Source organism: Macaca nemestrina, chromosome X, assembly GCF_043159975.1.
Source record: "Macaca nemestrina isolate mMacNem1 chromosome X, mMacNem.hap1, whole genome shotgun sequence".
Lineage (NCBI taxonomy): Eukaryota > Metazoa > Chordata > Mammalia > Primates > Cercopithecidae > Macaca > Macaca nemestrina.
In genome coordinates, this window is record NC_092145.1 from 14,261,404 (window position 1) to 14,286,543 (window position 25,140).

The window sequence follows — 25,140 nt, forward strand, 5'->3', positions numbered from 1 at the left end:
CTACCTTCACCTCACCTATTTCTTGTTATTTTGTTGTATAGCCTTTTAGTTGTCTTAAATTCTTGCCAAAATAAAGTCCAGCATAAAAAAAATAAGGAAAGTATTTAGTTCATTTATACATACATACACACATACACTAGTCCTTACTCTTGTAGAATGCTTTTAGGAAGACACGCCCATTAACAATTGTAATATGTGATACATACTGCAATTGAGATGTGTGCCATAAAGCATAGAGAGGAGGTTTAACTCATTTTGGAATTAGGGGTTGTCCATTGGAGATTTCCTAAAAGAGGTGACATTTGAATGGAGCCTTGATGAATGAGTAAGCATTTATCATGGGAAAGAAGGCATGCTACCCTCAGGAAACAAAAACAAAGAGGCAGGAATATGCCTAGGGAATGAAGAACTGTATCGTATAGCTAAAGCATAAAGGAGCAGGGCAGGGCACTAAAGTGTGGTATTCTGGTGGCTAGGACATGGTAAGCAGTGGAAGAAACCAATGCAAAATAAAATCATTAATCAAAGCAGAGCACACCACTGTTACAAGACAGTAAATTCAGAGCCATTTATCTTCAGTTGTCATTCGGTATATTGCAATGGCTTTCCCATGTCCACCTGAAACTGTGCACTAAGCAAGTACATTCTTTATCAAAGTAATTATCTCAAATGCCAAGTCCTTTTGTTGTTTAGGCATTAAACACTCACATTTCCAGCAAGAATTTAGAGATTTCCAACTGAAATGTTTTCATAATAAAATAGATAAAAGTTTTGCTTTATTGACCTTAAATGAGGACATTTTAAAGGAGCCTGGGCATGGTTAGAAGCACTTATGCTCTGACACCTTTCAGTTAGTTAAAATATAAGGGTTTCCTCTCAACACACAAAGCTGAACAAAAGGCTGTCATAGATGCTATGGTGGAAAAACTTGCTTAACAACACAAATGTGTATTTTTATTTCAAATAAAAATGACCTTTTAGTTCCTCAAATATCCATGTCAATCACAGAAGCATGCCATATTTTTCCTTTCCTGAATTTTTAAATAACCCTCTATCCCAAATTCCTCCTATAAAAAGCATTACAGTGATAAGGAGGTGCCTTTTGACTCGTCCCCAGCCTTAGGTTATCAGTGGCCTGCACTCTGACTTCACACAACCAAAAGTATGGCTCATCTCCAGTGGCTTACATTTGAAGGGAAATTCAAATTAACATCAGAAGAATTTCTGGTTCACCTTCCAGACTACAGAAATTGCCTGCCAAAATGATGATCAGCGCATTATCTCGTAACTCTGGGGCTCTGAATAGCCAGTAAGAATATCTTGGAATGCAAATGGACACATCTTTCGTTTAACCTATGTAGGAATGAATGTGCTTCTTCAGCAAAAAATTATGTATGAAAAAATATTGTGGGACTATGTAACCAGGTAACCAGTAGTGATTTAATTCCTATTTGCATGAACTTAAGTAAGTCACTTGCTTTATCTTTGTTTCAGTCTTCTCATCTATAAAATGGATGCTATAATAAATTTGGAGAATATTTTGTACAGTAGTTAAGGAAAGCACTTAACACTATGCTTGGCACTTTGCATGTGTCATCATAGATATTAGATATTATTATTACTGCTATGATTTCTCTAGAGTGATCCTACAGAATCATCAACAATAAGGCCACTAGAATTCCTTAAAAATAAGTACTCAGTCACCATAAACTGAGGTTTTTTGAACTGAGGTATTTTGAACATTATTTAACTCAATAAGCATCTACCGTTATTTTACAATATTCAGGGATCTGTGGTAATGACAGATGATTCAGACAGTTTTTATTCCTAAAGAGCTTCCAATTTAAGAGTAAATATAAATGCATGCGTGGACAATTTGGTACAGAATTGTCTGTGAAGGCTGCTATGTTAGATGTGGAGAGGAGATTATAAGAATTTAGAAGCCACAGGACTTGTCTCTGTTGGACAGTGAGGGGGGTGGTGGTAAGATGCTGCCTCAGAACAAACATTTATTGAAAATCTTCTATAAGTCAGGCTCCATAGGAGGCACCAATTATACCCATTAAAAGTAAGATATACATTATCCCTGCCCTCATGGGATTTACTCTAAAATTAAAAATATGGGAGGATTTGGTTTGGTAGAGGGAAAGGAAGTCAGTTTTAAACATTTTGAGTTTGAGATCACTATGGAACATTGAGGCATAAATATTCGTTTGGCATCCAGGATGATGGAAGTGGAGCTCAAAAGAAAGCTAAAGACTGTAACCTCCTTGAGAGGAGGAACTTTGTCATACTCACCATTTTACCCAAAGCACCAAAAGGGCTTTGGCATGTAGTAGGCACTTGGTCAAATTTGTTGAATGAATTGATACACAAAGACAAAAAGTCACTACTCTTCCTATTATTATTCCTATCATTATCACTATCATTATCATTACTATTTCTGTATAAAATCACCCAGAAACAAAGCTACTAAAATTGGCCTTGGTAAAATCTTGAGATTCAATGAGATCATTGGGGATGTTTAATGCTTTGTGTATGTAAATATATATAGCTACTATTGGATTTGAAATTTTCTGGATAAAATATAGACATTCTTGGGGAATCATTTTAACTTTTATTTTCTTCTTTATATATTTAACTAACATTTCTTGAATACCTTCCTTTACCAGACGTCATGCTAACTGCTGGGAACACAAGCATAAACTACTTATCTGTCTTCAAGAAGCTTGCAATTCTCAAATGGCATCACTCACATCAAGAAGAGGGTGGCAGAAATCAAAATATATTATGTTGGTGCAAAAGTAATTGCACCAATCCAATAAAAAGAAGAAACAGCATTGGGCAGTAGGATATCATATCAGAATTTTTAGATTACTGTTTATTTCCAAGAGCTGTGCTAGTGTATTTTCAAATACCAAGTATGAAATGTATCCCTTTTAAAAATAAATCCCCAGTCTAATTTTTCCATCCAGATATCTAGATATAATAGAAAAGCATATTCAAATATGTCTTGGCATAACTTTGGGGAGGGCTGCTTTTCGTCTTCCAGAACACAGCTTAATTCTTGAGGGGAGACTCAAGATTCATCACAATGAGCTCAAGGAAATAGAACAAGTCTTTCAGAGAAAGTAACAGCATTGATTAATAAAAATGATGGCATGATCTTATGTATTTACACTATTTTGTTAAATGATGAAAAGTGTCTATCCTCCAAAGTGGCCATGTATGCAAGTTTTTCCATTATTTGTAACATAGCAAAAATAAAGAATTTGTTCTATTCCAACAAAAAATTCCTGTTCACATAACTGGGGACATGAAGAGAGGATGGGAGAAATGAACACTTGCTATATAATGTGTCCCATGAAATGAGTTAAACTTTTGGCTGCTCAAGATTTTCAGGTAGCTAGCCCTAACAAATGAGGTCCTATTAAATATGGTATGATGAGATATGGTCCAAAATATATTAAAATAGCATTTCATAATTACTGTTGTCTCTAGATTTTTTTTTTTAGAAATAGATGGTAATTACATAGATTTTGGGATATAAACATATGTATATCATGGATTTAACACACCTGATTCCTAGTATAAATATGACATGTAAATTATGAGATATGAATTAGCATACATAAAAATATGCATACATATACATCCTCAATGGATAGCGTGACCAACTTGTCCCAGTTTGCTGGGGCTCTACTGTTTTTAAAACTATAATTTTCCTGTCCCAAAAACTCCTTTAGTCCTGATAAAATCAGGAGAGTTGGTTCCTATACTCATGAAATACATCAGTAGAAATGACAATGTTATACTAAGTTGAAAGTCTAGCATACTTTTGAAGTGTAAGCAGAACAAACTACTATAGAAATCTCATGAAACCTCACAGGTTTTCATCTTGATTCTCTTCTTCGGTGTCCAACATTTCAGGATTACTGGATGAACATCCCCTTGACGCTGGTTCTTGCCAAGATCTTGGCTTAGGGATCGCTTTCTTTGGTGAACATATAAGAGACTGCAAAAAAAAAAAAAAAAAAAAAGAAAAAAGAAAAAACACCACAGAAAATTGTCAAAAATGTGCTCAACAGTACCTAACACAGAGTTTAGGTTCTCAATAAATATTTTTGAATACAATAACTTAATATTCCCAATTCCAAGGATTCAATTTGTGACAACACTAACTTGCGAGATCATAGATTGGCTGATGTAACATAATCTGATTTATGATGAAAAAAAAGGTACATTTTCCAATAGCTAGCATTAAGCTTTCTGTGTTAAAGCTTTCCTGGTTATCCTTGGCATTTTGGTAATGCCAAGAATTACCACATTAATGGTAATAATTTTCTTCTTTAAGCGCCCATCATGCTATACAGTATGTTTGAACTTTTACATACAGGCTTTAATTCACACAGAAACTCTGGGAGAATAAGTACTGTTATTATCTCATTTTTTCAAATGAGGAAACTGAGGTTCAGAAAAGTAACTTGCTCAAGTTCACTTAGAAGAAGTTAAATTTATGTCAACTATATTTACCTAACCACTTAGACATACTGTCTCTTTAATGTATTTCTTAGATCCGATTATTCATTCATTCTACAAATATTGGTTGAGTACCTACTAAATTCCTAGCACTGTTATAAGCTGTGGGAATATAACATCGAGTCAAATAAAATGTCTCTATTCTAAAGGAGACAACACTCTGGTAGGGAGACACAAGAAATTATTATTCCATATAATATCAGCAAATAATAGGGGTCACTGAGTGTTTTAAAGTGAGAGTTCTGTGAAAGAAGGGGGCTATTATAGATTAGATGGTCAAGGAAAGCCTTTCAGTGAAGGTAATATTTGAACATAAGAGAGAGTTGAACAAACAAGGGAGTTAAAAGCATCCCAGGCACAGAGAAGGGCAAGTGTACAGTCCCAAAATGTACACTGCAAAATGATCATGCTTCGCAAGTTCAAAAAAAAGGCTAGTGTAGCTAAAGCACAGGGGTAGCGGGCAAAGTAAAAGGAGACAGAGTTAGAATATACATGGCAATGCTAAAACAATGCTCTTCTTGGTAATGATATATTCCATTGGTACATACAGGCAATTTTACCCAGTAATGTTGACACCTGATAATTTAAATCAATTAATGTGTTTCTTTGAACTAACTTATTTATGGCCACAAATGAGAATAATAAAAGAGGGGATAAAAAGTGAGATTGAAAGAAACACTTAAAATTTACCAACATGTGAATACTGGTCACTGAAGGTGGATGGAATTCTATCAGCCAATGTAGATTAACAGTTTTTTGAGGGGATCACCAAACTTTTTTTGTAAAAAGCCATATAGTATTTTTTTTAGCTTTGTGGGCCATATAGTCTCTGGGTCAACTACTCATTTCCACTATCATAGCACAAAAGCAACCACAGAAAATACATAAATTAATGGGCGTATCTTCATGCCAAAAAAAAGCTTTATTGACAAAAGCTGGTAGCAGACAAGACTTGGCCCATAGGCTATGGTTTGCTGACCACTGCTATAAGTAAAAGATATATTTTATTTTTCTGTGCTACATCAGATTTTCAAAGTTTCCTCCTGAAAAATAAAAAGAGAGAGAGAGAGAAGCATGCATGAAGATGAAAAAGTAAAAGTGAAGGGCATCAAGAATGTCATTTATGAGATATTCCCAGGGGGGGCAAAAATGTGCTCTCACCAAGCCTTGCACCCTCCCATTCAGCATAGAGCTTGCAGCCCAGTATGTATTCAGTCAATGTTAGTGGAATTTGATTGACTGTTTCTATCTTTAACAGGTCACTTGGTGATATTTCATTTTGTCTGGATCATCCCTATCACTACCACTGTTGTCAAAAAAGGATTTAATGAGTACGTGTGAAAGTTCTGTACTATATGCTATGCCAAGAATAATAATTAGAGAATTTTTGCCCTGGCTATTATATTAATTGTGAGAAGTCAAAGTTTTTTAATAAAGACACTATTGATTGTCTAGAATCTTTATCAGGTGGTCACCCATCCCTAATCCTGCAGATATACACTACTGTTTTCTCCACAATTTCCTATGAGAAAAATATTATCTAATTTGTTAAAGTGTAATTATTCATCTGGGTTTGACCCACAGCACTGAGGCTTCCTCCCTTGCAGAGATTTATCTGAACAGCCTGGGTCTGGATACAGTGGATTTCTTACTCACTCTACCTATTTAGCACTAAGATAATCCCTTGAAAAATGGTATATTCCTACACCTAAATTCAGTTTCTTCTACCCTATAAAATAAAATTATCATTTCTTGAGGGTTGGAAGAAACAAAAAATTAAATAGTACATTCAGATTATATGTATATAGCATAAAACCATGTTGATAAACATATTAAAGAAACATAAATTAAACTCAAAGCATTTTAGGTAATGATAAAAGCTATAATTAGTAGTTTAGCTTGAAGTTAGTCTGCATCCATTACTAGGAATTATGACAAGTGACAGTTACGGTGATAAAAGAGAAAATAGACTAAAGAGACATTAACATACTTATTTTATACGAGGGCATTACTTATTGGTAGAAATAAGAGAGTAAAGTTTTGCTTTATTAATACAATTTTTTGAAAAGACTATGAAATAGGAAGTGAAGATAAGTCAAAACACTGAGAAGTACAAGGAGCTTCCAGTTGGTTAAATGAAAAAATGAACAAAACCTATTTAAAAACAACATCAAATTTTAATGGCAAAATGAAAAGCTTTGCTTGAAGCAACAAAGAGACAAATAAAAATATCAGCAGTCAAGCTAGCAATGAGAATGACAGGCTTAAGAAACTTCACCACAATGTAGAGATAGAGAATGAAGAAATGAAAATGATGAGAGAGGATTGTAGATATGGACAGATCCAGGTATGCAGTGTCCAGAAAAAGAAACAAGAAGTCATGAAACTGAAGCTATTTAATCCAAGGCATCGTTGTTTCTGAACTAGTGGAAAAGCTGAATAAATACTTTGAAAAGTCTCATCATGTGATTAGAAAAGTCAATGAAAAGACAACCAGGGTTAGCCATAAACTGGCAAACTGTTTTTTAAGTACAAGCACAAAAAATCTATAATCATCTAAGCAGGTGTACAAGTTATCTTCAAAGGAAAATAAATTGGGCTTTTCTCAAATGTTTCATCTGAAACACAAAATGGAGACAGTAAATCACGAAGATTTCAAGACCTGGTCTTAGCCTCCCTCTCTTTTCTCTGTACCTTTTCTCCCTATATGATCTTGTCTATAATCACATCTTCTATACATTCAAAACAATTGCTAAAAGAAATGATAAATTTTACTACATTACATATAAGAACTTCTTTTCTTGAAAAGAATTAATAAAGTGAATGAAGAGGCAAATCACTAACTAGGAAAATATATTTTCAATGCATATACTAGACCAAGGATTACTATCTAGCACATAAAAATCTTCAATAAGTCATTAAGGAAATGATAAACTACTCAATAAATGAGAAAATAGGTGAAATTTTTAAGCAAAAAAAAATAAAGAAATTTGCATAGGGCTATGAATAATAAAATGATATATTCAATAATAAAATAATATGTCCATAATGTGGAAGAATATGCAGAAAGCTGTTCAAGAATAAAGTCATATACACTAACATTGTTTGTTACTCAAGATTTAGGAGACATATAATACATTGTGTGTTTTCCGTTAAAAGAACCCACATAAAATAAGACATTATATACTTTTTACATTGTGTCTTTGTGTGTAATAACTTTGTCCTTCTCTTCCTAATCATCATCCACATTGGCCTAAATTTATTCCTTGAACAAATCAATAAAACCATTTTTGTTATTCTTGTGATTCTTGTTTCCTGGAATATCTTTATCTCATTTACTCATCTTTCAGTTCTTATCTCAAAACTCACCTCCTCAGAAGGTCTTTTCTGGTAACCTAAAATAAAGTAAAAACTCTCTTACTGCTATCATTTTCCAGCCCTTTGTTTTTCTGCCTCTACAGCACTCACATTTAAGACTCTTAACAATTGTGTTTTTTTAATCTTTTCCCCCTGAGTGGAAGGTAACAGAATGGCAGAACATTATTCTTACGTTTTAAATGTCCAACAATCCCACACATAACTGATCTTCAGAGAACAGGTGCCCTGTCCCACCTTAGTCGTGCCTCTCCAGGTTAGATAGCCTCAGTTCCTTCCATCATTTTGAAAAATCATTCTACTCTGAATAGTCTTCATTTCTTATGATTCACTTTAAACATTTTAACTCCTCTCCAAACTGAGTAAACTGTTAATTACTATTGGACAAAGTGAAGTTAAGTGTCTCTCTCATTTTAGTCACTACACTTTCATTTATGCAGTCTAAGATAGCATTCTTTCTTTTGGAAAATGACACAAATTATACTGTGATTCATATTGAGTTTACCACTGACACTAAACTGTCTTCTACAAGTGCTGCTACGAAATGATGCCCCCAAATATGAATATGTGTACTGGATTTTTGATCCCAAGGGTGTAGATTTATATCAATTTTTATTAAATTTCATTCTGATATATTTTGTCTATCATCCCAGCTTGCCCATATGTTTTTACATTCTAATTCCCTCACCAAAACTACTTGCTATCCCTTACAACTTTATCCATGAATTTGATGAGCAAATACTTAACTACTTTATCTAACTCACTGAAAATAATCATAATCAGGACAAGGTTTGAGCTAGTGTCCTGTGGTATACAATTATAAATCTCTCTCTAGTTGTATTACAGTACAATCAGGTATAATGCAGTCAGTCAGAAACACAATCATGCTTATATTTCTTCACGTTGTCTACAATATATTATGAGAAATAGTTTCCAAATGAGCTGTTGAGGTCCATATGTATTTTGTTACCTGCATAAACCTTATCTAATAAGCTATTAAACTACCTAATAATAATAAATATACTAAAATGACAGTACTAACAGTTAATATTTGTTGAGTACTTATTATGCACTATACAGTATAAGCATTTTATATGAAATAGTTCCTCTAATCCTCCCTACGAAACCAGGAATATATGCACTATGTTCACATTTTGAAGATGAAAAAGTGAAGTCCAGAGAAATTGTTAGAAAAAATTATAATTACTCAGAAATAAGTTATTTTTGTGAACTCAAATAAGTTTTTATTTTTTGTAAGCTAAGAGTGCATTTATTTTCTTAAAGGTATAGTATTTTGCCATGTAGCATATTCTCAAAATAATTTGAAAATTAATAATACTTTCTGAAACAACAGTGTTATTCATATGTAAATATCAAATTGCTGAGGTATAAGAGAATGAAACATACAGACACTGTTAAATATGAGATACAACATTTCCTCAACCTGGAAGAAATTACTTGCCATTTGTAAAATCCCATAAAAAATTTGCTACCCAAGTACCTCGGGAATTCTACAAAATAATCAATTGCTCATTCTAATTTAATGTTTATAATTCCACAAAACAGATGTTCTCTTCCCATGAGACTTTAGTGCAAATCTTATCTCCTCTTACCATTTACTGTCACTGGCTAAGGTTACTTAAAGGGCATCATCTCTCTCCTCAGCTATCATAATTGGGAGCTCTATCCACAGTTTATTGGTTCATGCAAAACAGGAAGTAGGGACACGCTCCAGTTGAAATATGAGAAGAGTATGAGAACTGAGCCATGTGGAGCTAATGAGAACTGTCCTTTAAGAGCATAAAAAATGTACAAACACAGTCTTCCTAAAACCTTGTTTTATTAACCTTTATCAACTGCTGAGAAACTGGAACACGACGGAATTTTTGAACTTTCCTGTCAGCGGCAAAAGGGTAATGCTTTTTGTGATTGCTGTTTGGCAAAAACCTGGCTTCTCATTCCAAAAGTTCTCAAATTAACTTCATTCACAACTGATTAGAGAGCACAAGGATTACATGGTTTGATTTTTGCACTTTTGCCACCACTGTGTAATATGCAAGTGAGTAATATTTGTTGCTCTTGATGTAGAACAATTTATTAACGTTTGTCAATAGCTGGCAAACTATTTACTACCACTGAGTTAATGCAGAAAGTTGCAGGGAGGTGATTGAGAATGTATTCGAGTTGAAATAAAAATGATGAAATTCCACTTTTTTCTTGTTTTACTCAATGTAAATGAAAAGCAGTCCTTATTAACAGTTGCTGGTTGCCAGGCACGGTGGCTCACGCCTGTAATCCCAGCACCTTGGAGCCCGAGGCCGGGGGATCATCTGAGGTTGGAAGTTGGAGACCAGCCTGTCCAACATGGAGAAACCCCGTCTCTACTAAAAACACAAAATTAGCCAGGCGTGGTGGTGTATGCCTGTAATCCCAGCTACTCAGGGAGGCTGAAGGAGGAGAATCGCTTGAACCCGGGAGGCAGAGGTTGCAGTGAGCCGAGATCGCCTCACTGCACTCCAGCCTTGGCAAGAAGAGCGAAACTCCGTCAAAAAAAAAAAAAAAAAAACACCACAGTTGCTGGCATTTCCCTACAGTAGGATCACTTGTCACTTGTTTCACTTGTTTTTAATCCTGTCAATAAGAGCTGTTGTTTTCCCCCAATGATAACACACCCTAACGTGTGTCTGTGCAGAATAATATACCTGTCTGTGCCTGTCTGAAAAAAATATTTTTTAAAAGGTCAAAGACAAATTTCTGTTTCAGACTCTGAATCTCCCCAAGCAGCAGGTTTTAGCTCTTTGCATTTTAGTGTGGATTATGGCCGTGGACTTTAGAGTCAGTCTTCCAGAATTGAAATTTTGATTCTACTGACTATTTATGCTATTAATAAGCCTGCTGTAGAATTAAATTAATTCATATTAAGTGTTTAGAACAGTGTCTACTACCTACTGAATGTATCTGCTGTTGCTGTCAGTAATGAGAGGCCACAGAAATGTGTGATCTAGATCCAGGTTCTGGCTCAGATTTACTATTTGTAACCTATATGACTTTAAGCGGTACATCTTACCTAACCTCACTGGTTCTCAGATTCCCCATCTGTAGCTTGGGGTTAAGGATGTGTATCCCAAAATGCTGTTTTACAATAACATTAAATAATTCAGGTAAAGTGTTTAGCATAGTATCTGGCACCAAACAAGCCAGGAGTGTCATTTACCACTAATATTTCTTGCATGAGAATCATTCATATATTTACAAACATGAATAAGAAAAACTTTGCATTTTCCAGGATACAAACGCAATTAACCTTTCTAAGTGTTTACTAGTTATTTGTATGCTTATCCTCTGAATCATCTCTTATTAAAGAAAAAGTTAATTAAACACTTGCATAATTTTTTATTAGCTCATTTCTGTTTCTGTTTTCATCTCAATTTGTAGGAATCCGTACATATCATGCACTGCTTAACTATGGGAATGTGTTTCGAAAAATGTGTTGTTAGGCAGCTTTCATCATTGTGTAAACATCATAGAGTGTACATACACAAACCTAGATGGGATAGCATACTATACACCTAAGCTATATGGTACAGCCTATTTCTCCCAGGCTACAATGTGTACAGCATTTTACTGTACTGAATACATAGGCAATTGTAACACAATGGAAAGTACTTGTGCACCTAAACATAGAAAACTTAAAGTAAATGTATGGTATAAAAGATAAATATGGCACACCTGTATAGGGCACTTAACCATGAATGGAGCTTACAGGACTGGAAGTTAGTCTGGGTGAGTCTGTGAGTGAGTGGGGAATGGATGTGAAGGCCTTATTGTAAACTACTACAGACTTTATAAAAATTGAACACTTAGACTACACTAAATACATTAAAAACAGCTTTCTTCCTTCAATAATAAATTAACCTTATCTTGCTGTAACTTGTTTACGTTATACAGGTTCAACTTTTTGAATCCTTTGTAATAACATTTAGCTTAAAAAATAAACACATGACACAGCTGTACAAACATATCTTAATTATTTATATCCTTATTCTATAAGCTTTCCTCTATTTTTAAATTTATTTTACTTTTTAAACTTTTTCTTTGAAGACACAAACACACATTTGCCTAGGGCTACACAGGGTCAGGACTGTCAGTATCACTGTTGTCCACCTCCACAACTTGTCCCACTGGAAGTTCTTCAGTGGCAATAACAGGCAAGGAGTTGTCATCTTTTATGATAACAATGCCTCATTCTGGAATACCTCCTGAAGGACTGACCTCAGACTGTTTTATAGTTAACATTATTTCAGAAGAAGTACATTCTAAAATAGTGATGAAAATTACAGATAGCATAGTGAATACTGTGAACCCAAAATATCTGATACAGGTCTCAGACAATTAGGAAGTTTATTTTGCCAAAGTTCAGGATGCACACCCCATGACACAGCCTCAGGAGGTCCTGACGACATGTGCCCGAGGTGGTCAGGGTACAGGTTGGTTTTATACATTTTAGGGAAACACAAGACATCCATCAATATATGTAAGATGAACATTGGTTCAGTCCAGAAAGGTGGGACAACTCAAAGCAAAGGAAGGGGCTTCCAGATCACAGGTAGATGAAACAAATGGTTGCATTCTTTTGAGTTTCTGATTACCCTTTCCAAAGGAGGCAATCAGATACACATTTATCTCAGTGAGTAGAAAAATGACTTTGAATTGAATAGGAGGCAGGTTTGCCCTAAGCAGTTCCCAGCTTAACTTTTTTCTTTAGCTTAGTGATTTTGGGGTCCCAAGATTTATTTTCCTTTCACAAAATATAACCAGCAAAATACTTGTTTGTTGTCATCATCAAATATTATTTACTACACATAATTTTATGAATTGCACATTTATATTACTGGCAGTAGAGTGGGTTTATTTATACCAGAATTACCACAAACATATGAATATTGCACTTTGCTACAATGTTACTAGGCAAAAGGAACTTTTCAACTCTATTATAATCTTATGAAAACACCATAGTATATGCAGTGCATCATTGACTGAAATACTGGTATGTAGCACATGAGAGGTATGGACTATATATTTATGTCCTCCCAAAATTCATGTGTGGAAGCCCTAATCCCCCTGATACGGTTTGACTCTGTATCCCCACCCAAATCACATCTCGAATTGTAATCCCCAGGTGTTGAGAGGGTAATCTGGTGGGGGATGATTGGGATAATGGGGGTGGTTTCTCTCATGCTGTTATCATGATAATGAGTGAATTCTCAGGAGATCTAATGGTTTTGTAAGTGTTTGGCAAGTTTCTTACTCGCTTGCTGGCTCTCTCACCTGCCACCATGTAAGATGTGCCTGCTTTCCCTTCCACCATGATTGTAAGTTTCCTGAGGTCTCCCGAGCCATGCAGAACTGTGAGTCGATTAAACTTCCTTTGTTCATGAATTACCTAGTCTTGAGAATATCCTTATAGCAGTGTGAAAAATGGGCTAATTCAGTAAATTGATAGCACAGAGAGTGGGGTGCTGCTATTAAGATATTTGAAAACGTGACAGTGACTTTGGAACTGGGTAATGGGCAGAGGTTGGAACCGTTTGGAGGGCTCAGAAGAAGGCAGGAAGATGTGAGAAAGTTTGGAGCTTCCTAGAGACTCATTGTATGGTTTTGACCAAAATGTGGATAGTGATGTGAACAATGAAGTCCAGGCTGAGGTGGTCTCGGATGGAGATGAGAAACCTATTGGGAACTGGAGTAAAAGTCATTCTTGCTATGTTTAACAAAGAGACTGGTGGTATTTTGCCCCTGCCCTAGAGATCTGTGGAACTTTGAACTTGACAGAGATGCTTTATGGTATCTGCCAGAAGAAATTTCTAAGTTGCAAAGTGTTCAAGAGGAAGTAGAGCATAAAAGTTTGGATTATTTGCAACCTGCCAATGCAATGGAAAAGAAAACTCCATTTTCCCGGGAGAAATTTAAGCCAGTTGCAGAAATTTGCATAAGTAATGAAAAGCCTATTGTTAGTCACCAAGACAATGGGGAAAATGTCTCCAGGGCATTTCAGAGATCTTGCTGGCAGCCCCTCCCATCACAGGTCCAGAGGCCAAGAAGAAAAAACTGGTTTAATGGGCCAGGCCCATGGCCTCCTGCTGTGTGCAGCATCAAGATTTGATGCCCTGTGTCCCAGCTGCTCCAGCTCCAGCCTTGGCTAAAAGGGACCAAAGTACAGTTCGGGCCATTGTTTCAGAGGGTACAAGACCCAAGCCTTGGTGGCTTCCATGTGGTGTTGGGTCTGTGGGAGCACAGAACTCAAAAATTGAGGTTTGGGGACCTCTGCCTAGATTACAGAGGATTTATGGAAATACCTGTTTGTCCAGGCAGAAGTTCTCTGCAGGGGTGGAGCTCACATGGAGAACCTCTGCTAGGGCAGTGCAGAAGGTAAATGTGGGGTTGGAGCCCCTACACACAGTCCTCACTGAGGCACTGTCTAGTAGAATGTGAGAAGAAGGCCACCATCCTCCAGACCCAAAAATGATAGATCCACAGACAGCTAGCACTGTGCACCTGGAAAAGCCAGATACTCAATGCTAGCCTGTGAAAGCAGCTGAGAGTGGGGCTATACCCTGCAAAGCCACAGGGGCAGAGCTGCCCAAGATCATGGGAACCCACCTCTTGTGCCAGAGTGACCTGGATGTGAGATATGGAGTCAAAGGAGATCATTTTGGAGCTTTAACATATAATGACTGCCCTGTTGGATTCCATACTTGCATGGGGCCTGCAGTCACTTTGTTTTGGCCAATTTCTCCAATTTGGAATTAGAACATTTATCCAATGCCTTTACCCCCATAGTGTCTTGGAAGTAACTAACTTGCTTTTGATTTTGCGGGCTCATAGGTAGAAGGGACTTGCCTTGTCTCAGATGAGAGTTTGGACTGTGGACTTTTGAGTTACTGTTGAAATGAGTTAAGACTTTGGGGGACTGTTGGAAAGGCATAATTAGTTTTGAAATGTGAAAAGACATGAGATTTGGGAGGAGCCAGTGGCAGAATGAAATGGTTTGTCTCTGTGTTTCCACCCAAATCTCATCTCATATTGTAACCCCCAGGTGGTGAGGGAGGAAGCTGGTAAGTGGTGATTAAATCATAGGGGTGGTTTCACCCATGCTGTTCTCATGATTGTGAGTGAGTTCTCATGAGATCTGATAGTTTTGTTAAGTTATTGGCAAGTTCCTTCTTCGCTCTCTGGCTCTCTCGCCTGCCACCCTGTAAGATGTGCCTGCTTCCACTTCTGCCATGATTGTAATTTTCCTAAGGCCTCCCCAGCCATGAGGAAATGTGAGTCACTTAAATCTCCTTAGTTTATGAATTATGTAGTCTCAAGTGGTATCTTTATAGCAGTGGGAAAACTAACTAATACACCCTCCATGGTTGTATTTGGAGATGGGGCCTCTAAGGAAGTAATTAAGATTTGATGAGTTCATAAGGGTGGGGCCTTTATCTGATAGAATTAGTGTCCTTATAACAGACATTAGAGAGCTTGCTCTCCCTTCCATGTGAGGACGCAATGAGAAGGCCACTGTCTATAAATAGGAAAAAAAATAATCACCAGAACTCATCATACTGGCACCCTAATCTCAGATTTTTGGTCTCCAGACATGTGGGGAAGAGAAAGCAATTACTTCAAAGAGGAAGGAAAAACAGGTAGCCCTATTTTAATTGCTCATCAGTGACATGTAAAAAGCAGTAAACAGCTTGGCTTTTTGTTTGTTTGTTTGTGTGTTTTTGAGACGGAGACTCACTCTGTCGCCTAGGCTGGAGTGCAGTGGCATGGTCTTGGCTCACTGCAATCTCTGCCTCCTGTATTCAAGAGAATTCTTCTGCCTCAGTTTCCTGAGTAACTGGAACTACAGGCGCACACCACCACGCCTGGCTAATTTTTGTATTTTTATTAAAGGTGGGGTTTCACCATATTGGCCTGGCTGGTCTCGAACTCCTGACCTCGTGATCTACCCACCTAACCTTCCAAAGTGCTGGGATTACAGGTGTGAGCCACCGTGCCCAGCCCAAAGCTTGTTAATTATAGTTCTAAATGACAATAATGTGGAAAGATAGTGTATTAGTCTGTCCTTATATTACTAATAAAGACATAACTGAGACTGGGTAATTTATAAAGGAAAGAGGTTTAATGGATCACAATTCCACAAGGCTGGGGAGGCCTTACAATCATGGCAGAAGGCAAATAAGAAGCAAAGTCTCATCTTACATGGCAGCAGGCAAGAGAGCTTGTGCAGGTTAACTCCCACTTATAAAACCATCAGATCTCCTGAGATGTATTCACTACCATGGGAACAGTAGGGCAGAAGTCACCGCTATGATTCAATTATCTCCACCTGGCCCCACCCTTGACATGTGGGAATTATTACAATTTGAGGTGAGATTTGGGTGGGGGACACAGCCAACCGTATCATTCTGTCCCTGGCCCCTCCCAAATCTCATGTCCTCACATTTCAAAACCAATCATGCCTCCCCAACAGTCCCCCAAAGTCTTAACTCATTTCAGCATTAACTCAAAAGTCCACAGTCCAAGGTCTCATCTGAGACAAGGCAAATCCCTTCTGCCTATGAGCCTGTAAAATCAAAAGCAAGTTAGTTACTTCCGAGACACAATGTCAGTATGGGCACTGGGTAAAGATGCCCATTCCACATGGGAGAAATTGGCCAAAACAAAGGGGCTACAGGCCCCATGCAAGTCCAAAATCCAACAGGGCAGTCACTAAATCTTAAAGTTCCAACATGATCTCCTTTGACTCCATGTCTCACATCCAGTTCACGCTGATGCCAGAGGTGGACCCCATGGTCTTGGGCAGCTCCGCCCCTGTGACTTTGCAGGGTAAAGCCCCTCTCCCAGCTGCTTTCACAGGCTGGCACTGAGTGTCTGCAGCTTTTTTAGATGCACGGTGCAAGCTGTCAGTGGATCTACCATTCTGGGGTCTGGAAGAGAGTGGCCCTCTTCCCACAGCTCCACTAGGCAGTGCCCCAGTGGGGACTCTGTGTGGGGGCTCTGACCCCACATTTCTCTTCCACACAGCCCTAGCAGAGGTTCTCCATGAGGGGTCCACCCCTGCAGCACACCTCTGCCTGGACAGCCATGTATTTCCATATATCCTCTGAAATCTAGTCAGAGGTTCCCAAATCTCAATTTTTGTCTTCCACATACCCGCAGGACCAACATCATGTGGAATCTATCAAGGCTTAGGACTTGCATCCTCTGAAGCAATGGCCTGAGATGTACCTTGGCCACTTTTAACCTTGCACTGAAGTGCCTAGGAAGCAGGCACCAAGTCAAGAGGCTGCCACAGCAGAGGGTCCCTGGACCTGGCCCAGGAAACCATTTTTCTCTTCTAGGCCTCCAGGCTTGTGATGGAAGGGACTGCAATGAAGGTCTCTGACATGTCCTGGAGTCACTTTCCCCATTGTCTTGACAATTAGCATTTGGTTCCTCGTTACTTATGCAAATTTTTGGAGCTGGCTTGAATTTCTCCCCAGAAAATAGATTTTGCTTTTCTATTGCATTGTCAGGCTGCAAACTTGTCAACATTTTATGCTCTGTTTCCTCTTGAACACTATGCTGCTTAGAAATTTCTTCTGCCAGATACCCTAAATTCTCTCTCTCAAGTTCAAAGTTCCACAGATCTCTAGGGCAGAGGCAAAATGCCGTAAGTCTCTTTCTATAGTAAGAATGACCTTTACTCCAGTTCCCAAGAAGTTCCTCATCTCCATCTGAGACCACCTCAGCCTGGACTTTATTGTCTATATCACTATCTGCATATTGGTCAAAGTCATTCAACAAGTCTCTAGGAAGTTCAACAGTTTTCCATATCTTCCTGTCCTCTCCTGAGACCTCTAAACCTCTGTTCTAACTTATGCCTGTTACCAAGTTCCAAAGACGCTTCCACATGTTTGGGTATCTTTACGGTAGTGCTCCACTCTCTGCGGTACCAATTTGCTGTATTAGTCTGTTGCTGTATTAGTTTGCTGCTAATAAAGACAAACCCAAGACTGGGTAATTTATAAAGGAAAGAGGTTTAATTGACTCTCAGTTCCACATCACTGGGGATGCCTCACAATCATGGCAGAAGGCAAATGAGGAGCAAAATCACGTCTTACATGGAAGCAGGCAAGAAATCTTATGCAGGGGAACTCCCATTTATAAAAACCATCATATCTTGTGAGACATCAGACATCCAGGAGAAAAGCATGGGGGAAACAACTAAAAGTACTAAGGGACAAATATATTTAGAGAAAGTTCTGGTTTGAAAGTAATAAAATGAGACCTGGCTTCAAAAAAGGGAAACATTGTTTTCTGAATGAAGAAACACTCAAATATGCATTTGACAGGAAAAAAAATCACCAAAGAAATCTGAACAAGTTAAGCAACTTGTTTGCAGTTGGGTGAGAAATATGGGTTGTTGCTCATTTAGGCCTGTGGAAGGAGGTTGGAGAGATGTTCAAATGATGATTCATCGGGTCCAAAGAGAAAATGTCATAGATCAGCCACTACCACAACTTCATTTTATAAGTTAATCATAAGCCATATACAACCACTTATTATGAAGTATCTAAGGTTATACGGTTTGGCTGTGTCCCCACCCAAATCTCTTCTTGTAGTTCCCATAATCCCCACATGTTGTGGGAGGGACCCGGTTGGAAGTAATCGAATCATGGGGTCAGTTATCCTCATGCTGTTCTCATGATAGTGGGTGAGTTCTCACGAGACCTGATGGTTTTGTAAGGGACTCTTTTCCCTTTTGCTTGCTTTCCCTCTCTCTTGTTGCCTTGTGAAGAAGGATGTGTTTGCTTTCCCTTCTACCGTGACTGAAAATTTCCTGAGGCTTTCCCAACCATGTGGAACTCTGAGTCAATTAACACCTCTTTCTTTATAAATCACCCAGTTTTGGGTATTTCTTCATAGCAGCGTGAGAATGAAGTAATACATAAGGGTACCAGAATGCCTAGCTATTGAGCACAGGTGACCAAAGATAATTGTGTCTTCAATAAAAACAAATAAGCGGTCAGTAATCATGAGTTAACAGCAGCTTATACATGACATGCTAGCTCTTGGAGAGTTGGCAAAGAAAATCAAGAAGTAGCTTGCTTTTATTTATGTATTTATTTATATTATTGATGTCAATAACAGTAGCCATTTATCAAGTGCCTATTATGTGTCTAATATAGTACCAGGTTTTTAACATAAATTACCTCATTCAATTCCAGAGTGACCCTAAGACATAGAGGCATACCATTATCATCTCATTTTATACATCAGGAAATTAATCCTTACAGAGGTTAAGGAACTTGCTCAGGGACAAATAACCTTTAGGTGGTGATGCTTTAAAATGAGGTCAAACTTCAAAGCCTATGCTCTAAACTGCTATGTTAGATACTAAGCTGTATTTTTCCTGCTACAACCCTAGTCTTAGCCAATATTATCTTATACATGCATTGTTGCTACAATCTGTCACGTCTATGGTCTTATCGAATCCACAACATCCAGTGATATTTCTAAAAATTAAATCAATCTACATCACTATCATGCATCAAAGCCAAAATGGCTTTCCACTACATATAAAATAAAACCCAAGTTCTTACCCTGTGAGTCTCTACGTGTCTTCATCTTTGCCAAGCTCTCTAGTCTCAGTTGTCTATTTCCATTCTTCCTCCTCTCACTCTAATCCAGGCATACTTGCCTATTTGCTGCTCCTCAACACATTGTTCTGATTCTTACTTCCTGACATTGCTACTTGCTCTTCTTTCTATCTAAGATGTTGTTTATGAAGTCCTCACATAGCAGATTCTATCCATTGTTTAGTTCTGAATTTAAAAGTCAACTCCTCAGAGAAGACTTTTCCCATATCTCCTAAGTAAAATGTTGGCCTCTGTCCCACTACTACCATTCTCAACCTTCCCTTTGCCCATGTAAATATAAATTAAACAACTGTGCAACTATAGACTGTATGTTCTTAACTGTGAGTCAAGGATCTAGAACAGGTCTGACACATATCAGGCACTCCATAAAACATTTGTTTCCTGAGACATTGGTACAATAAAGTGTCATATTCATATGACCATTAATGCATATATTAGATAAATGCATAAATACATCATATGCATAAATGCATATTGTGTGCAGTACATGAGCTTCTTGTAGTCATCCTGAAGAAGTGGAATTTATACCCAACACTCAAAATTTGGTTTTAAAGTCAAGACTAATGGTGCCACACATGCACCAAGAGGGCACAATAAAGATTATTATTTACATGAGTCAAACAACAAAAATAGAGTAAGACTATATGAAACTTCAGCCCTGATGCTTGACTGACAACTGAAATTTCCCATGTTGTATTTATTTTGAACTAGTTTACATAACATTCCATGAGGCCTGCTGCCTAAAATCAACAAGGAAGGTATAAGTTCCATTGCCTTGTTCAAGAACTGAATGTTTGTTTTAAAAAGTGAAATGAGTATCTTGGTCACTATCAATGATGTCTGGAACTCCCAAAGTCTAGAACAGCAAACACAAAGGAGTGCCTTGGTAAGAACATGGTATTGTGGTTTTGATATGTACAGAGAAATGTATAATCTTAATTTATATTTGGGGTATCTATGAGTCAAAATATTTCAACAGTTCTTTACCCAAAATGGGGCAACTCTGGATAAAGAATTGTTTTCTCGACGGCCAGACCAAAGAGTCAGACCATTGACAATAGCTCAAAGGTCTCTAAAAATGTTCAGATGAGGTCAATTATTGGCCAGGACATCCAGCGTTAAGATGACTGTTTAAAGTTTGGCCGATCGAATCTTGGGTTTTGGCCTTTATCATGGAAATCCTGGTTGAGATATGAAAAGCAGCAGTTCTCAAGCAAGCTCTGTCAGGGGTGAGGGTGGTAGTGCCATCGGTAGTAGTGAATGATAACCCTTTGGTAGTCACTCTGTTGATTCTAAGGGACTCCCTGGTTATCCAAGGAGTCTGAGAGAACAATGTCCTCTTCCAGAACTGTGGAATCTAGTGAGGGACTGAGGACAGAGGAGTTACCATCTCCTGTAGGTGGGAATATACAGAAAAATCAGGTGTGGCTCCATCCTGTAGTGAGGAAGTGTCACTAACCATGATGAACTGAGTGCTACCTCCATGACCCAGGTATAATGAACAACTAGATGTTGAGGGTCACAGGTTCAGGGCCTAAGAGAGCTTACATTTCTGGTCAAAACCCAGTAGGTTGCCACCAGTTGCCACACTAATGGCATATAGCATAAAGCCAAACAGAGCAGTTCCTTGTATCAGAAGCCCATGGGCAACTAATGGCTATCATTGCTGGTCCGGTGAGTATGAAGTGAGGTTGCTAAAATCTCTACAGTGAAGAAGTCTCTGGGGATCCCTAACACAAGTGCCTGCTGCATAGCAATTTAGACAAATTCCAGAGCCTTTTGTTGCACGTGGCCTCATTCAAGATGGACCAATTTACAAGTGAAAGAATAAATAAACTTAAATAAATTTCTATGTAGGGAATATATTACCTCTGGGATCCAAAAATGTCTAAATGATATTAGACTTGTTTTAAAAATGTGGGTGCTGAGACTAAAAGCTTTTTCTTGACACTATTGGATTGGAGCATCCCTCAGATTACCAAATAATTTTCAGAAATTTAACTGATGTAGTGTGGCTATGTACTACGCGTGGGGGCAATGGCTGATTTCCTTTTTGTGATCTTTTTTGCTAACATTTTTATGTCCTGAAGAAGTGTGTCATAGGAAACTCCTCAAAAGAGGTTGTCATCAGTGTAATGTCATACCTGAGCATCTAAGAAAATCTAGATATAGTTAACATTCTGCCTGTGAAGATTATATGAGATGACAGGAGTGGAAAGATACCCCACCAAGTACCCTGGTAGAGTTGTATCGTGTCCCTTTTAAGGTGAAGGTAAGTACACTGCAGGTGAGAGGCTGTTGAAACAGGAACTGAACAGAACATTTAGCCAAATGCTTTGCTATTACTGCAAATTATTTACCAGCTACGTATTGGATGGAATCAGTAATTTGAATAATATTAGGTATGAAGACCTGATGAGGGGGACCATGGCATTAAGGTTACAGTAATATACACTGAGGCACCATTTATATTTTCCAGATTTAAGAACAATCCAAATTTGGCTGTTAAATGCATAAGCAGTGAGGGTAGTCATCTATATAGTCTAATTCTCTAAATAGGTCTTACATAATGGGCTTCAATTACTGAAGATTCTATTTTAATTTGGATTTGGCTTTTTAAAAAAACAACTGAGGAAGATGTTAATTATTAACTTATTTTAACTGGGTGAGGCAGTCCATAGGGTCCCATTTTTCAAGCTGACTACAAGTACCAAAGACTTCATTTTAATTTATTAGTCATTAGGTCAGATTGTCCATGATCAGTAGGGGATATTTGGAAAGAACTGATGCCATGGGTATGGGGATTGTAGTCAAGGGAATAATTCCAATAGTTGAGGCTAGGCATGCCTGTTCATTTCCATTTTAAATTCAGTAACTCTCCAGCTGTTTTTATCAGCTTGCCCGGATGTGGGGCAGAAGGGAATGAGATGAAGCTTAAAGTCTGGTGGCAGACAAACATCAAAAATGGAATCAAACTCATTATTGCATACTACCACCCCACAACACATCACAATTCTCTCTATCTACACCCTCACCGCCACCCTCCCCCACACACAGAAACATCAATTCCTTTTCCTCTTTTACTGTGGGATAAAGTATTAAGCAGGAAATTTGTCTTCAGTGCTCATTCCTCATCTAGTTCTTAATCCCAATGTCTGGCTAACTGTGGCTGCCAGCCTGTCTCATAACCTGGAAGGTTCACAACTCCCTCCCTCCTCATACACATGCTCTTCCCCTTCTTTCCTTCCCTCCCCATTATTAGAAAACACCACAGAGACACACAGAGCTTTTCAGAATCTTTTGGTTGAATTTTAATCATCAACATCCAAGAATCCTGGTGCAGTATTTCGTTTCTCTGCACAGGAGATCATTTCTAGAGGTTAACCTAGAGACGAGACAAGTCTTGGTCTTCCAAGGGGCTCTCAGCATCACTTGAGGTGGGGGATGATGGGCCCTCATCACTTGAGGTGGGGGATTCCACCTGACTCTCTTCATCCTCATTTGGTTTATTTTCATGCCCGTTTTTAGTATTCTTCTGATAGAAAACTATTACTTTTGACTTTTGGCCCGCTTTACGTCTCTCTGAATTCTGCTGAATGAATGTTCTTATCTTCTTTGCTGCTCTCAGCAACTGGAAGAAAAACAGAGTGAGCCAAAAGAGACATTAATTTGGAGAAGTGGACGGGGAATGTGTGGGAAGGGAGATTTTGTGATGATGAGTACAGGTTGAGGAAAGATTTTGTGCCAGGTAAGGACAAGGTAGGAATCTTGGGTTAGGTATCAATGGGAAGGGAGAGTCACATAATTAGGGATAACTGACTTCATCGTTTCCACCATCTTTAGCTTCACAAGTAGTTCTCTTCCTCCCTTTCATGCTGGGATTTTCTTCGCCTGTGGTTGTGGATGGTCCAGGCATGTCTGAACTACCTTCTCCTTCCTCTTCGGTGTCTTCTGCGAGAGTATAGCAACGGACACCTACATCCGTTTTTGGCTCCTGGGTAAGCTCTGCCATCTTAGAGCAATAGTAGCCTATAGCCTCCTTAATTTCTTTAGGGACATTTTCTATCTCAGCACAATGGTACCGTCTAGTGCCTTCCTCTTCTTTGCTGAACTCTGCCATGCTAGATCAACAGTAACTCAGAGCTGCTCTTGATTTTTTCCTAATCTCTGACACCCTAGAGCAACAGTAGCCTACCCTAGGCCTCCTGATTTCTCTCTATATATACTCCTCTGGACAATGAGATGCCATTCTTCAGTTTTGATTGGCCAGCAAGAAATTCCTCTGCCAATGGTAGCCCTGGGGTGGCTAAGACATCACAAAGCACCACTCCTGACAACTCCATGGCTTAGACATCACAAAGCACCACTCCTGACAATTCCATGGTGGGAGGGACAGGGTACAGAGGAGTTTAAATGGTCTGGTTAGAGAAAAAAGAGAGCTTCCTCAACACCACTAAGGGTCATTCTAAAGTGATCTCTCATCCTTCTTCATCTCTTCTAGTTTAATTGTGGTGTGTCACATGGCTTAGAAGGGTGTTTTCCCCAAGCCATTCCCCATAGCTACCTCACTCAGTCATTCATTCTGTTGTTTCCCAGCCTTCACCAATACTGGATATTTTGTATGCCTTATCTAAAATCCTTCTGAGCCAATGTGCCCATATTTAAGTCTCAATAGAGATGTGAGTTATCTCACTTTTCTCCAACACTTGCTCTACCAGACAACTTTCCCAGGGTGTGTGTGTGTGTGTGTGTGTGTGTGTGTGTGTGTGGTACTGGATACAATTCATGGACATTCCTCTCTACCTTATTCATACAAGTTTCTTCCTTCAGAGAACCTCATATCAAGTCAATATCAGGATTATGGGACTCCTCCATGAAAATGGTTGAATGAATCCCTTGTTTTTTTCCACAAGGGTGTCATGGATGTTTCTCCCTAAAACTCTGATGATCAAAATCTTTTTTGTGACAGTGACCTAAGCAGCATCGTAAGAAGCATTTTTAAAGCTCCTAGTGAGTTATCTGCTTTTAGGAGTGTGTTCTCAACATTTCAAATAGTAACTGCTCTCCCTCCATATGAGTGACCACCCAATGGGCCTGTATATTGAAGAGACTCTCAGTCTTTCTCCTGAGCTGTCTATAGAAAGAATATTAACACCTGGTTTAGAAACAACTGATGGTAAAAACGAAAGAGTTGTATCCTTGAGCCTAGTTTCAGTCATATCTTATATTGGAATTGAGACACATGATTCAATCTGAATTCACAGATCCAGGCTGAAACACAAGACTCAGGGCTGAAATGTCAATTAGTTGAACTGCTGACTTACGTTGTTGAAATCTTTAGCATAGGCTTGGTAGAACCCTACCAATGCTGCACAAAGCAGTACAGTTTAAAGTACAAGCTAGGCCGTAGGCAGTAGCTCAAACTGCATGTCACCAGGAGGTAGCAGTGCCAGTTAGGAAGCTGAAGCAAGAGAAAAAAGACCCCTGGTGGTTGTGAAGAGTGCCTAGATATCCTGTTCACAGATTCAAT

The 25,140-nt window shown here is 38.3% G+C and overlaps 1 protein-coding gene and 1 long non-coding RNA gene across 2 annotated transcripts in view; both read right to left on the reverse strand.

The window, feature by feature from the left end:
* Nucleotides 1-3,906: 3,906 nt before the first annotated feature.
* Nucleotides 3,907-25,140, reverse strand: part of LOC105499807 (uncharacterized) — a 124,117-nt gene continuing 102,883 nt past the window's right edge. Inside the window, exon 6 of the long non-coding RNA XR_011618122.1 lies at nucleotides 3,907-4,015. This is a non-coding gene — a long non-coding RNA (uncharacterized lncRNA). The remainder of the gene's footprint in view (nucleotides 4,016-25,140) is intronic.
* Nucleotides 22,906-23,843, reverse strand: LOC112423315 (uncharacterized). Its single transcript, XM_024787055.2, has 2 exons — nucleotides 23,431-23,843; nucleotides 22,906-23,241 (listed from the first exon to the last, which is right to left on the reverse strand). Exons 1-2 carry the CDS (start codon nucleotides 23,728-23,730, stop codon nucleotides 22,996-22,998), a joined length of 546 nt encoding a protein of 181 aa, XP_024642823.1. The 5' UTR covers nucleotides 23,731-23,843; the 3' UTR covers nucleotides 22,906-22,995.

Bases quoted from the DNA above. Each gene is read 5' to 3' on its own strand.
- LOC112423315 (XM_024787055.2), bottom strand. From the start codon at position 23,730: ATGGCAGAGTTCAGCAAAGAAGAGGAAGGCACTAGACGGTACCATTGT. The intron at 23,242-23,430 runs GTCAGTTATCCC...TTTTTCTTCCAG, and splicing joins AAGATGGTGGAAACGATGAA to TTGCTGAGAGCAGCAAAGAA.